The 14,198-nt window shown below is 42.2% G+C and overlaps 1 protein-coding gene across 1 annotated transcript in view; it reads right to left on the bottom strand.

Annotated features, from left to right (window-relative positions):
* The window catches only part of Arhgap20 (Rho GTPase activating protein 20), an 83,388-nt gene that overhangs the window by 56,124 nt on the left and 13,066 nt on the right, over window positions 1–14,198 (bottom strand). Inside the window, exon 2 of the mRNA XM_021207225.2 lies at window positions 9,397–9,479. Within this exon, the coding sequence (XP_021062884.1) occupies window positions 9,397–9,479 (83 nt within the window). The remainder of the gene's footprint in view (window positions 1–9,396; window positions 9,480–14,198) is intronic.

Raw genomic sequence — 14,198 nt, 5'->3', positions numbered from 1 at the left:
GAGAGAGAGAGAGAGAGAGAGAGAGAGAGAGAGAGAGAGAGAGAGAGAGAGAGAGAGAGAGAGAGATTGATTTTCTTTGAAACAGGGTCACACTGTACAGCCTTCACTGGCCTAGAGCATATATGCTATGCAGACCAGGCTGGCCTCAAACTCAGAGATCTTCTTCCTGCCTCTACATCCTGAGAGCTGAGATCAAAGGTGTGTGTTACTACTACATTTGACAACAGAGAAAATTTAAAACTAAGACTCATAGAATTGGAGGCGCGTTAGAAAGAAGATGAAAGAGTCAGCTTCCTCTAAGCCCCAGTTCTTCTATATAATTGATGATGAGGAAGAGCTCCCAGGTATAGAAAGAATATGGAATTCTACCAAGGTTAAGTGGGGCAGGACACTAGACTCTATTAGCTGTGTCTTCTTCTTACAGTAGGAACAGTGAACAGAAGAACCGACAGCATCGGTCCCTAACACAGAGGACTACTGGGAGCCAGGCCAACCGGAGGCTTTCTCAGAGGCGCGATGAACAGCCAAAGGGGATGCTAGTTCTGAGTCCTTGCCCAGGAGTAGACTTGGCCAGATCTGGCCTGGGGCTGAGGCCAGAAGAGCCTTCAAGGAGTTAAGATTTGGCCTCTAAACCCCTGCTTTCGCCCTGAAAGGCTGTGGTTATCAGCGGTGTCTGAGGCGTCCTGTGTTCTCCTTGCCAATGTGATTTGATTTAGCTTTCTGTTGACTGTGGCCACATTCCCCCTAGACATGTATATAAGATGCTGTATTCTTAATAAACTTGTTGGTGTAAGCGGATGGCTTATATAAGGCCTCCTGGTCTCAGCTTTCTGTCTTCGCTGTTTTCTCATCCTTGATCCTCCCCTTTGATGCCTAGCTGTTTGGGACTCTTATTCATTGGGGTTCAGGTCAGAGGACATAATAGTCAAACATTAAATCACCATACATTCAATTACTCAAGAATTCTTCCTTCCAGGGGTTCTTCCCAGTACTGATCATTCTATTCTTTCTCAGGCAGTCAGGCTCTTACCCAGCTAGGCAAGAAAAGAACAATGTATTTAATCCAACTAATGTTTACGCACTGAATAGAGTTTTTTTTGATGGCCTTTGGTCTATGTGCAGCACAATGAAGATTAGTAGCCACCTGACGACATAGATTTGTTTTTTGCACAGACTATATGTATGTATGTATGTATGTATATATGTATATACATACATTTATACAAACATTTATTTCATTCACATTCTCATGTACATATTAACACATTCACATGTTTTTGTTGGGCCCAAACACTGAAGACAGATTTTTAAGAGTAAAAAATACGGTCTTCACCACACCACATAAAGGTAGAGAGAGAGAAATGACCTCAAAGTGCAACACTTTAGGAGGCAGAGGCAGGCAGATCTCTGTAACTTTAAGGCCACCCTTGTCTACTTAATAAGCTCCAGGCCAGCCAAGAGTGCATAAGGAGGCCTGGGGGAGGGGCTTTCAGAGAACTGAAGAGAATGGGAATCCAGTGTCTCAGATTTTAATACAGCTTTATATTAAAACCAAAATAAATAAAGACAATTTTTTTTATATATAAATAAAAGAAACTTGGGGGCTGGAGAGATGGCTCAGTGGTTAAGAGCACCGACTGCTCTTCCAGAGTTCCTGAGTTCAATTCCCAGCAATCACATGGTAGCTCGCCACCATCTGTAATGAGATCTGATGTCCTCTGGTATGTCTGAAGACAGCTACAGTGTACTCATATACATACAATAAGTAAATCTTTAAAAAAAGAAAATATGGTCTCGTTACTTGGTCAAATTCAAAAGACAAGATCTACACCTATATCACTGAGATACTAAGGTACCATGTGACTGGGGACCAAATGGGTTTATATATAGTTATTTTATATATATTTATATATTGATAAATATGTTTAACAAAAGATTACATTGTAGCTGTAATATGTAAGTTGTATTATAACTGCTATTTTAATACAGACAAGGAAAATAAGGCCCAAAGAGGAAAAATAGCTCGCCAAAAGTTCTCACAGCTTGTAAGAAGACACAGCTCAAGCACAGAAAAGTAAGTAAGCCCAGGGTTCATTTCCTTCCAACATCTTCTATGAAGCCCCTTGACTGTGGCAAGTAATGTTTTAGGCTTCCTTTTGTTTATGGTTCTAAAGGAAAGTCAATCATAAAATGCCAAAAGTACCCTAGGAAGCTGTAGCTTTCAGCTTTACAGGGTAAAGAAGCATCCAGCCCAGTACAGCAACGACACTGCCTTAGTCAGGGTTTCTATTCCTGCACAAACATCATGACCATGCAACAAGCTGGGGAGGAAAGGGTTCATTCAGCATACACTTCCACATTGCTGTTCATCACCAGAGAAAGTCAGGACTGGAATTCAAGTAGGTCAGGAAGCAGGAGCTGATGCAGAAGCCATGGAGGGATGTTCCTTACTGGCTTGCTTCCCCTGGCTTGCTCAGCTTGCTTTCTTATAGAACCCAAGACTACCAGCCCAGGGATGGCGCCACCCACAATGGGCCCTCCTCCCTTGATCACTAATCAAGAAATGCCTTACAGCTGGATCTCATGGAGGCATTTCCTCAAGGGAGGCTCCTTTCTCTGTGATAACTACAGCCTGTGTTAAATTGACACACAGAACCAGCCAGTACAGACACCCTAGGACAGTCTGCTCTCCCTGTGGACAAGATGAGAAAGAGTAACTCAATATCCATTAGGGAGGCAACGATCCACATGAGGCAGTGCTCCGCGTGTGTCAGCATCAGGGCTCAGCGGTGAAGAGCAGTGACTGCTCTTCCAGAAGTCTGAGTTTAATTCCCAGCAACCACATGGTGGCTCACAACTATCTGGAATGGGATCCGATGCCCTCTTCTGGTGTGTCTGAAGACTGCGACAGTGTACTCATGTACATAAAAATAAATACATAAATAAATAGACAAACAAATAAATAAATAACTGGAGGTTAAAAGAAGAGCAAAGATAAGACTGAGTTGTAACTGCAATGAACAGATCAATTCAAGCAGGAAAGGAGAAATCAAGTGGATATGCCACTCTGCAAGAACAAAATTAGACTAGCTCAATCCTGTCAACGTCCACTAGAACAAACACATCCTTCTAAGGATGCCCAGATTATGTCACAAGAAACAGCACACTGCACCAGGGACAAGCCTGCCTGATTGTTTCTGAAGAACAGAAAAGTATTGGCTGGGGATCCTCACTCCAATAAGACTGAAAGGGGGAGGTGAGCTCACTGCCCTGTTTCCCGACTGAAAACACATTCTCACCCACCAGTTTCTCTTTCTAAAGATGCCTCTCTGCCTTAGCCTTTATTATTTCTTCCCATTTACCACATTTCTGTTTGGCTTCCAGTTTCCATAGCTCCTGACATCATTCTTCTTTTCCTTCTCCCTTCAAAAAACAAAATCCATGACCACCTGTATTTATATTCCTTCTGGAAGTTTCCTGGCTGGTCCCAGTTCATCTTGATTTGCTTTCAGAAGTTTTAATATTTCCTCCTAGATTTCTTCAATGACTCATTCTTTGTATAAAGTGTACTGTTTAGTCTCCAAGTGGTGTAGTTTGTGTGTGTGCGCGTTTGTGTGTTTTCTTTTTTGCTTACTGCAGATTTCTAGTTTTATTCTATGATGGTCTGATATGACACAAGGAATTTCTTTCATTTGTTTGTATTAGTTGAAGATTGCTTTTGTAGTCTTTAATGCAACTATTTTAGAGACGGTTCCATGGGCCACTGGCAAGAATTTGTGTCCCCTCACTGCTAAGAGAATATTCTCCAGCTATGTGTGGGATCCACTCCATCTATGGCATGGTAGCTCTGGAGGGTTTAGTTTTAGTTTGGAAAACTGATGTAAATATGAGTGTTGGGTACAGAAGTTCCTCACTGCTACCACCCTGGGGCCCAGCTGACCTCTCATGCTGTTCAGTGTTTCTTTTAGAAAATTGGGAGTGCTGACACATGATGTGAAAAATGTTAAAAATTGCTGATGTGCCCTCTTGCTGAATCGTTTCCATGTGGGGTAGTGGAAGCGCACACCTCTAATCCCAGCACTTGGGAGGCAGAGGGTGGTGGATCTGTGAGTTCAAAGCTAGCCTGGTCTACAGATGGAGTTCCAGAACAGCTAGGGTAACACTGAGAAACCCTGTCTCGAAAAACAAACAAATAAACAAATGATGCGGTGGCTTTTTGCCATCCCTGATCCGTGATTGAGGAACCCACTTACCAACCATGACAGCTGGCACAGCTTGGTCACGGCTTTAATGCACTTGCTAGACTGACTTCCATCCAGAAAGCTGTGATTCTTGGAGACTGTGTGCCTTTTCACTGATGGCTTAGAGAGACAGTGAGGTCTTGCCTTTTAATCTAATGGGTTAGGGCTCTTTGCACTCAATGCCCTCATTGAGAGGGCTCTGCTATTTCCTACTGTTTCTGTGCCTCATGTTCTGATTGGACGAGCAACAATTCTTTTCTTGCCTGCCTGTTAGTCCTAAGGGCTTTCTGGCTCACTGCGCTAAATGCATGAATCCTTCCTGGCTCTCCTCTGCCATTCCTCTCGTGAAATGTTTGTTTTTCTACGCTATCATAGGTAACACTGTCTTTGCTCTTTCGTGTGTAGTATTGCTTTAAGTATTTTCTGCAGTATTGTTTTGGCTGTGATAAGTTACCTTAATTTGTATTTATCTTCTGTACCATTTCCATTTCCTCTCAATTTTAAGGGATAACCTTGCTGGATATAGAGATATTAGCTGAGGGTCACTTAATTCCAGGGATGAACTAATGCTTTTCTTGTGAGGGAAAATGATAATGAGAGGGCTTTTTAATTAATTAATTTTGTTATCTGCCATTTCTGCCTTCAAATGTAACTTGGCAGTTTTCCTTTATAGCTTTTAATTGCTGTTTCTTTGTTTTATGTTTCTGAGATTTTGATCATGGTACATGGTAATATAGTGGCTCCCAACCTTCCTCATTCTGCGACCTTTTAATACAGTTCCTCCTGTTGTGGTGTCCCCCAACCATAAAACTATTTCATTGCTACGTCCTAACTATAACTTTGCTTATGTTATGACTTGTAATTAAATATCTGACCTCTGGCATGTGACCCCAGTGAAAGAGTCTTTTGACCCCTCAAAGGGTCATGATCCATAGACTGAGAACCAATGTGACAGGCTTTTCTCCACTTGGGCTTATTTGGGTTCAAAATACCTCTCATGTTTGGATATCCATTCTGTTTTTTCTTTAGGTTTGGGAAATTTTCTGCTAAAATTTCATTGAATAAACTGTTCCTGTCTCGAGATGTTATTTCTTCTGCTCTGTGAGTTGTTAGGTCTGTGCTTTTGAACCTATTCCAGAGGTTCTGGGAGTCCACGAGTGCTCCTCAGTTCGCTCTTCACATGCCTTAGAGTGGACTGTTGTCTGGACCTCACTCTCCACCTCTGAAATCTGTTCTCCTTGGTTTCTGGGTGACCCTTTCTACTGTGTTCATTTGATGATTCTCTCATTTTTAGAATTTGTTTACACAGATTTTCTAGTGAGTCTCAATTTCCTTTCTGAAGTTTCCTCCATGATTTTGAATTTCTCCTCACGGGCCAGTGCATCCTCTGTGGAAACTTCCCTGTCCAGGTCCTGGATTGAGTTCTCTTGATAGTCACCAATCCTTCTTAAAAGTAGCATTCTGACCTCTTTCTCTGAGATTTCAGTTATCTGGTTACCCTTGGTATGTGGTGTTTCACTGTTGTGAGCTTGGGGAGGTGTCTCATCTCTCTGTGTGTTTATTGGTTGTGCTTTGTGTATCTTTTGGGAGGATGTGTCCCCTAGGCTTATCCTTCTACATTTCCCCTCTTTTAGTTTCCTTTGTTTTATTATGGGTCCTACTGGTGAGCTGTCTTCACTTGGAGTTTTTAACCCATGGCTACTTAGGAGGGAAACCACTGCAGTGACACACATACTGACTTGACAGCAGCAGGCGCAATGTTGACATGTAGTAGGAGACACTTGTGTCCCCAACAAGCTTCAGAGACAGTAGGGTACTGGTACTGATGTGGGAAAATACAATTTATAAAATGTATTTTAGAGGCCGGGCGTGGTGGTGCGTGCCTTTAATCCTAGCACTCGGGAGGCAGAGAAAGGTGGATTTCTGAGTTCGAGTCCAGCCTGGTCTACAAAGTGAGTTCCAGACAGCCAGGGCTATACAGAGAAACTCTGACTCGAGAAACAAAAAACAAAAACAACAAAAAAATGTATTTTAGGGCCAAGGCTATTAATAGTGAATTAGTGAAATGAACTTACAATGGGAAAAATGGGGGAAGAATGAATAATGAGATGAAAAGTATATAATATAAGTATGATATAAAATGTATCTTAAGATATATGAGGAAATACTTTTGAGTAGGTATGGAGATAGGACAATCATAAGCACTTTCTGGTGAATACACATTTAAAAACACAACAGAACAACTAAAGTAAGAAAGTAGTAAGGATTCAATGGCAAGAATAAGCACTACAACAAAAGAGAAGGCACTATGACCCCAGGTGGAGTGAGAAGGCTCCTCCCAGCCCTGGGCTTGTCTTCCCTATCAGTATCTACAGGTTGGAAGGTGGGGAGGCTAGCGCTGGTCTTAGTAATTTGGACACATTACATGCGCGTGACTTCCCAACGAGAAGGGCTTCTGCGATGAAGTCTGTGCTCAGCTAGATGCCCTGATGCGATGAAGTCTGTGCTCAGCAAGATGCCCTGATGCTACCACCGAACTTCTGATACTTCCCCCGGGGACTGTTCTTTCCATGCACAGAGCTTTCCATGAGGTTCTGAGTGGGTAGAGCAGGCCTGTCTGCTTCTGTTGACTTTTGTCTAGTTCATCAATTGCACTGTCAATCCACAGCATGCTTCAAGTGATTGGAGGCCAGTAGTCGGGGGTGGGGGGTCGGGTTGGGTGGGTGAAGACCTTTTCCTCTGAGAGTCAGGCTCCTATGCCACTTTCTGTTCTCATCTCCACTCCCCAGTTTACTTCAGCCCTCTCTCTTCCTGCATGCCATCTCCAGTATCTGGCTGCATTTTGGCCTCTCTTGGCTCTCGAGCTCTCTGCCTGTGAGAGTATGCTACAACTGACTTTAGCTAAGCTCACATAGTATGATGCAACTGGGCACTGGTGGCTTGTCTCCTGATTTGTGGGCAACAAAACAAACAAAACAAAACAAAGCCACTGCTGGGCGGTGGTGGCACACGCCTTTAATCCCAGCACTTGAAAGGTGGAGGCAGGCAGATTTCTGAGGTTGAGGCCAGCCTGGTCTACAAAATGAGTTCCAGGAAAGCCAGGATTATACAGAGAAAACCTGTCTCAANCCCCCCCCCCAAACAAAAAACAAAAACAAACAAACAAAAACAAAACAAAAAACAAAGCCATCCAATTAGACCAGTGGTTCTCAGCTGGGACATTTGAAAGGGACATTAAGGACATTTGACAGCACTTGACTGTCCTTTGCGTCTCTGGCTGCATTCTGCCTGACAGCAGCCTGCTTGCTGGTTCTGCATTTTCTGAGGAAATCAGACCCTCCACACAATTCCAACCTGCCCCCTAGAGGTTAGTACCATCAGGAAACGCTATTTTTATAAGTGTCAGTGCCTTACATCAATGTTTTTTTCAGTGCCTGTCTGAGCTTGAAGATGTCTATCTACCCACCCTGTGCTTAGGGCTTCTTTTAGTTGAGAACTGGACGACACTTGGACCCCACGATTGTCCAGTAACAGACCTCATTTAAACCCCTGTAAAAATTATCTTTGTATGCAGAGAACTAGAGACAGCTGCATTGATAACCACATTCCTCTCTGTATCTACTTCCCCTAAAAAGACCTCCTCCTGTACCTCCAGGTAACCAGGATCAAACTGGGAAGATATGGGCAATTTCTTTTACCCACACTAACAGAAGTATGCTAAAGCAAGTATCTAAAGTCACTTACATATGGCTCTGAAGTACTTGACTGTGTGCTTATTTGGAAAAGCATCTTCCTAATTAAATTTTGAGTAGGTACCTATTGAAAAAAAAAAGTGGTTTCTCTTCCTTGAACAACTCCATGACTAAAGTATATGTATTTAGGGAACAGGTCAGAAAGAACTTAGTTTGAGAACTGAAAACAAAAAGTGATTTAAGTATTTTAAATATTTCATTATTGGAAATTTCACCAAATTCTTCTATTATGACCATATAGATTCCTTGTTAAATGAACACCCACTTGTAAAAGCAGCACGGCTATAGATAAACTCTGACTTTAAGTAAAGGCCACAGAGATCCTCTTTACACAGAAGGATTTACAGCTTACCGGAAAGTCACCACAGCTGCCCTTTGAACATATGATTGTCTCAGAGTTAGAATATCATTTAAAACAATGAATGAAGAGGTTCATCCAAGAAGATGGGTGGGCCACTGGATAAAGTGCTTCCCAGGTAAGCATGAAGACCTGAATTCCTATCCCTGGTACTCACACGAGAAGCTGGGGACAGTGGTGGGAGGCAGAGACAGGGCAGCTGCAGAGCAAGCTGGCTAGTGAGACTCTGGGCTCAGAGACTCCACTGCAGTGAACTGAGAGCAACTGGGGCACTCGCCTAATGTAAACCTCTGGTCTCCACACACATGCACACAGATGCATCTATGCCTACATGGGACACACATGCATGCCCACAAAAAATAAACAACAACAACAAAAACCAAAAAAAAAAAAAAAAAAAAAAAAAAAAAAAAAAAAAAAAAAAAAAAAAAACCAACCCAAACCGTGAATTAGTGCTTGAATATCAATTAAATTTACACACATTATAAAAGACTTTTCAAAAAATCCTCCTAGAGAATTATTTAGACTTAATAAATGAAATGGCCATTTTAATAGTTAGCCAGCCTCGTTACTAACTTACAATAAAGTCTGTAACACCAACCTTTTAAAGAAAATAATCTTAATGTGGTGGTTTGTTTATTTACTCATAATGTAACTGGGAAAAGATTACCACATCCACGCACAGGTACTACACTGTGATCGAAAGCAAGCGCATATGTGGGTATAGCGCAGACATTCAATTTTCAACACTGGGATTTCTAATTTATCCAGATAAACACTGACCCTTTGTGCTTGGACACGTGAGCTGCGTGGTACTGAAAGTCACCCACTTTGGTTTTAAAGCACCTGGGTACACACTCTTACCTCTAAAACCGTCTATCTCTTATGAAAGAATGTCACAGGTCACAACTCCTATCACCAAGAAGAAAATGCTGGTGACAACAAACAACCTTCACGCTTACTGAATGATGACCTGAAAAACCTCATCAGATGATTTCAGCCTCCATGTCGGGCAGGGCGGCTGTGACATGACGCCTATACTCACCGGGTGCTCGGCCGCTTCTGTAAGGCTTTGTCCAGGATGAGGGACGGGGCACTTTTCCTCCTTTCTGCGAGTGTTTTCATTTTCTGTTGAGGGGGGAAAAAAATCAAAATAATGACCAGATGGCTCGTGACGGAATTAAATGTTGGTTTTCAATCCAGTTCAGCAGAATTTCATGTTGACCATCAAAGAGTCTACAACTTCCATTATGGATCTAAAGCAGCCACCTTTAGGGCCACAAGTATCAACGTGAGGAACAGGCAGTTTTTATTGCCAGGGAATTTAAAGAAAAGAAAAGAAAAGAAAAGAAAAGAAAAGAAAAGAAAAGAAAAGAAAAAAGAAAAGAAGCCCCATCATAGCCTTTTGTCTATGTGCTCGCTGTGAGGCCGGTGGTTCTCAGCCTCACTAAGGCTGCGACCTTTCACTGTAGTTCCTCATGCTGTGGTGACCCCCAACCATAGCGTTATTTTCATTGCTACTTCTCAGCTCTAACTTTGCTGCTGCTGTAATGAACTATAATGTAAATCTCTGGTATACAGGATATTTGATATACAAGCCCTGTGAAAGGCTGCTCTACACCCAAGGGGTCAGGACCCACAAGCTGAGGACTGCTGTGCTAGACAGACATGAACCCCTTTATTTATATTCCAAGCTATCATGGGGGATACACTTTGACTCCATTTCACTGTGATCGCGTGTTCTCAACTGAGCTTCAGCGGAAGAGAAGATTTGGAGAGGTCAAATAAAGGGAAGGATTATCAGTTAAAGCCCAAGCCATAGTGAATAGGCCCTTTTTTTGTTTGTGCAAGGTTTATCTATTTTTATGTGTATGAGTATTTGTTAGCATGTACCTATTGTACACCATAAGCATGTAGTACAGGTGGAGCCAGAAGAGGGCCTCAGATGCCCTGGGACTGGGGTTCCAGGCGGTTGTGAGCCACTGTGTGAGTGCTGAGAATTGAAGCCCAGCCCTCTGCAAGAGCACCAAGAACCCTTAACCACTGAGCCATCTCTCCACCGCAGCAACAGACTCTTAATAGATTTGTACTCAACTCTGTATTTTACATTCAAATATTCATACACACAGGCACTTTAACTCTTGAGAAAAACCCATTCTCTATTTAGGTAATTTATAAGGAGCAAGATAAGCTTGATACATCAAGTTCTCTATTTTTAATAATTGAAAATTTGGTGGCGAATGAGAATCTACTCAACCTGAGTTACCCACATAATTATTCTCTAATTAAAGAATAGATATGCAAATAGCTGTGGATACACTCAGAGAGCCTGCTACTAAAGATTGGTAAAGTTAATAGGAATCACAAACAGTCATGATTAAACATCAGGCCACACGACTAAAGCCACTCTTCCTGCTATATCCTCTTCCCAGCCTGGCCCAAGATGGGACTTACGCAAGAGCCTGGAACACCCACGTTTGGGAACCGGACATGGCTGTTGTAGTAACCATACAAAACTAACTAGCTGGCCCAGGGTCAGCATCTAATTGTGTGTGTGTGTGTGTGTGTGTGTGTGTGTGTGTGTGTCAGAAAAGAATTAACCCTTTCTTAGCTAGTAAATAAAACTTGAGATACTGACACAGGGGCAGAAGAACCATCCTTTAGTTGGATGACGAACTTCTTACAATTCTTACTCCCCAAATTCATCAGGTTCACAGGGATCTCTCACATCACTGCTGTGACTGCTGCTCTGGACTCTTGACCGGGGCTACTTCACCAATCCTTTGTCTCCTATGTGGATGCTCTCTCCTCATCTCTCTCAAATACATCTGCCACGGCAGCTGAAGCAATTACACAGAACGACAAAGACCAGGAAACAAACTGGGTTAAGAAATGGAGACTACCAGACTCCTGGGCCAGGCATTATTGTCCATGACCCAGTAACAGGCTCCAAGTTACAAAGGGAAACCAAGTCTGCATGGTGTGTAGTTGGTGCCTTCCTCACAGGCATGGCACATAGATCCTCAACTGTAGCAATTTCAAAACTTACTTTATACATCACAGCGTTCAAAGCCCACCTCCCCTGTCCATTAGTCACATGAATCTGACATCCCAAGGCTACAATGACGGTCTTCCTGCATGAGCAGGCTCAGTACTAGAAGACGGAGCCGATTTTACTAAGGAAGGTGCAGGTTGTTAATGTCATCAAAGTTGTCTCAGACTCTCTTTCAGGACTCCCTTTCTTCTGGCTTTGTCTTGATCCCCTTGCCCCCCACCTGGCCCCCCTTTGCTCATTTTTGTTATTGTGAAATTTGAAATGTGAGCAATCTGGCTGGCCCTACTGCAGGGAGCCCCTTGCCACCTGTGTGACCTTGAGGACTCGCTGACCTTATCTGTGGGGTCGCCTCTGGGGCCTCTGCATCACTATCAGCAGACTTCAGCCCTAGAGCAGTTCCTCATCTGTACGTGGTTTCTAACTCTGAACTCTGCATTCTGGCTTGATCAAGAATTTGGAAAGAATTGGGAAAGCCTTGAAATGTGAAGAAAAGAACACACACACACACACACACACACACAGGCACCCCCCCCCCAAACAAACAACAAACAAAAATCCCAAACCCCACAACAACAAGCTTCTTTATTTGGAAATAGATGTTTCCCTGGTAGTGTAGCCTTGTTACACACAGGAGGTGAGCATCCACGTTAAGAACAAGGCAGGGTGGAATGGGAAAGACTCGTGGAACGAGATTCAAGGGTAACCTGGGCTAATGTGTAATTTTAAATTCACAAAAACTGCAAACTAATTTTTTTTCACAGAATTTCAAAGATCCTGAAATGGATTCCTTAAAAAAAACCCAACGTTTAAGAAACTATGTGTGGCCAGGCAGTGGTGGTGCACGCCTTTAATCCCAGCACTTGGGAGGCAAAGGCAGGCGGATTTCTGAGTTCGAGGCCAGCCTGATCTACAGAGTGAGTTCCAGGACAGCCAGGGCTATACAGAGAAACCCTGTCTCGAAAAACCAAAAAACCCAAAACAACAACAAAACAAAAAAAACCCAAAACAAACTATGTGATATAAGAACATCTTCCTGAGAGTTATTAAAACATGAACAAGGGTAATTTTAAAAAGTGACATACGTTCCTTTGAAAAGGCATTTTTAAATTTTTTTCCATGAAAACCACATAAAAGAAGATTCTTAGATACAGTGATTAGATTATACCCTATCCGTCTCACCCAGCTAGATTCATACTGAAGGGGATGCAACGAAATCATAGGGAGAATACCACTACTGATTGAAATCTTAGAGTCAGACCTTACGCCAACAAAACCATGCAAGCCAAGACAATTCCATCCCTTCTATGGCCTCCTACTGTCTAGGAAACAGGAACATTTGGACGACACAGTTTCTTAAGTCATTCAATGTTATTATTTCTGATAGTCTACCTGGATTTGAAAAAAAAGGAAAAAGAAAAAGCATCATATGAACCATTTAAGATTTACAGGATTCACTTTGCCCACAATTAATCAAAGCCTCAGGAGTGGCCAATATAACTGAAACTATAACGGAGTAGGTGTTATTCATTCAGATCCACAGATCTCTGTCACTTATATGGGAAAGCCAAAGGCCTACTGGGGGCTCTGAAATGAAGCCACTGGCTATAAGAACTTAGACTTTCTATTTGTCTAGAAGGTCATGGAACTGGGCAGGTTAGAAGAAGATGAGACCGGATTCTTTTGTAAACATACAGTAGTGTAAGTTTGTCAGGTCAGGCTGCACTAGGCCAGCAACATTTACAGCTGTTCTAAGGTTAATTATGGCTCTTGGTTTTACGAGTAAACTGCAAACAGTGTATTTTTTGTTAACTGACAAATTACTATCCAGTTTCTTACTATTTTCTTCTTTTCTGAATTTAAGTGTTTGATGTTTAGAGCAAGGTGACGTCACAGTGGATGCAAGCTGGAGAGGAAATTTTTTTTTTAAAAGCTCATCGTTTATCTTAAAAAAAATAAATTAAGATATTCAAAGAGAAAAAGGTAGTAATCTTTTTAAAAATGCATAAACTATAGATTAAAAAAGCAACTGTACACATCTTTTGGAAATGAGCTTCATGTGATACCATTTATTCAGTGTGAAGCAGCTCCAAAATTAACAAGAATTTTGGCCGTGCTAAAAATTCAAACAAACATGAAATAGTATTCTCTGTCTACTCCATTATCCCCAAATAGGATAAGATCTTAAAAGAAACTCTAATAGAAAATCGTGACTACCTTTTCAAACCTGTTCTTTTTTCCTAGCAGCCACCTATTTGATAAGCAAGGGATGCACATTAGGGACAAACAAGAGCTTTGGTTTTTATGCTGTCTCCTCTGAAGCTATATTTAGCTTGGCAGGTCAAAAGAACTATTCCTCCCAAGAGCAAATGGACAGAGGTCAGGGCTGCAGATGAGAATGAAAAGCATGTAATTCATGCTTTGGTTTGTATTTCCAAAATAACCCAAAGCTTCAGCGATGTTTCCCACCCTAAACTATCGTCATCAGCGGGATCCATGGGACATCCGACTCTTGGTGTTCCCACTTCAATTAATGTGCTCTGCAAACGTTACACAGCCTTTGTTGTGGCATCTGTCTGCCCCTTTCAAGACAACAGGGACTACCTCCTCTTCCAAATGTGCCTGCTTTCTTCAGCAATTATTTATTGAAACTCGAATTTGCATTCCCAAGCTTAGTGTAGCGTCGGCATAAACTATAGTAAATAAACAGCAGAGTGGATGATGTGAATTTTAAATCCTGGTCATTCACCACATCAAGACCAGTGCACACACACACACACACACACACACACACA

Source organism: Mus pahari, chromosome 10, assembly GCF_900095145.1.
Source record: "Mus pahari chromosome 10, PAHARI_EIJ_v1.1, whole genome shotgun sequence".
Taxonomy (NCBI): Eukaryota; Metazoa; Chordata; class Mammalia; order Rodentia; family Muridae; genus Mus; species Mus pahari.
The sequence above is the reverse complement of the archived record's forward strand: the minus strand, read 5'-3'. Positions and strand labels throughout refer to the sequence as shown.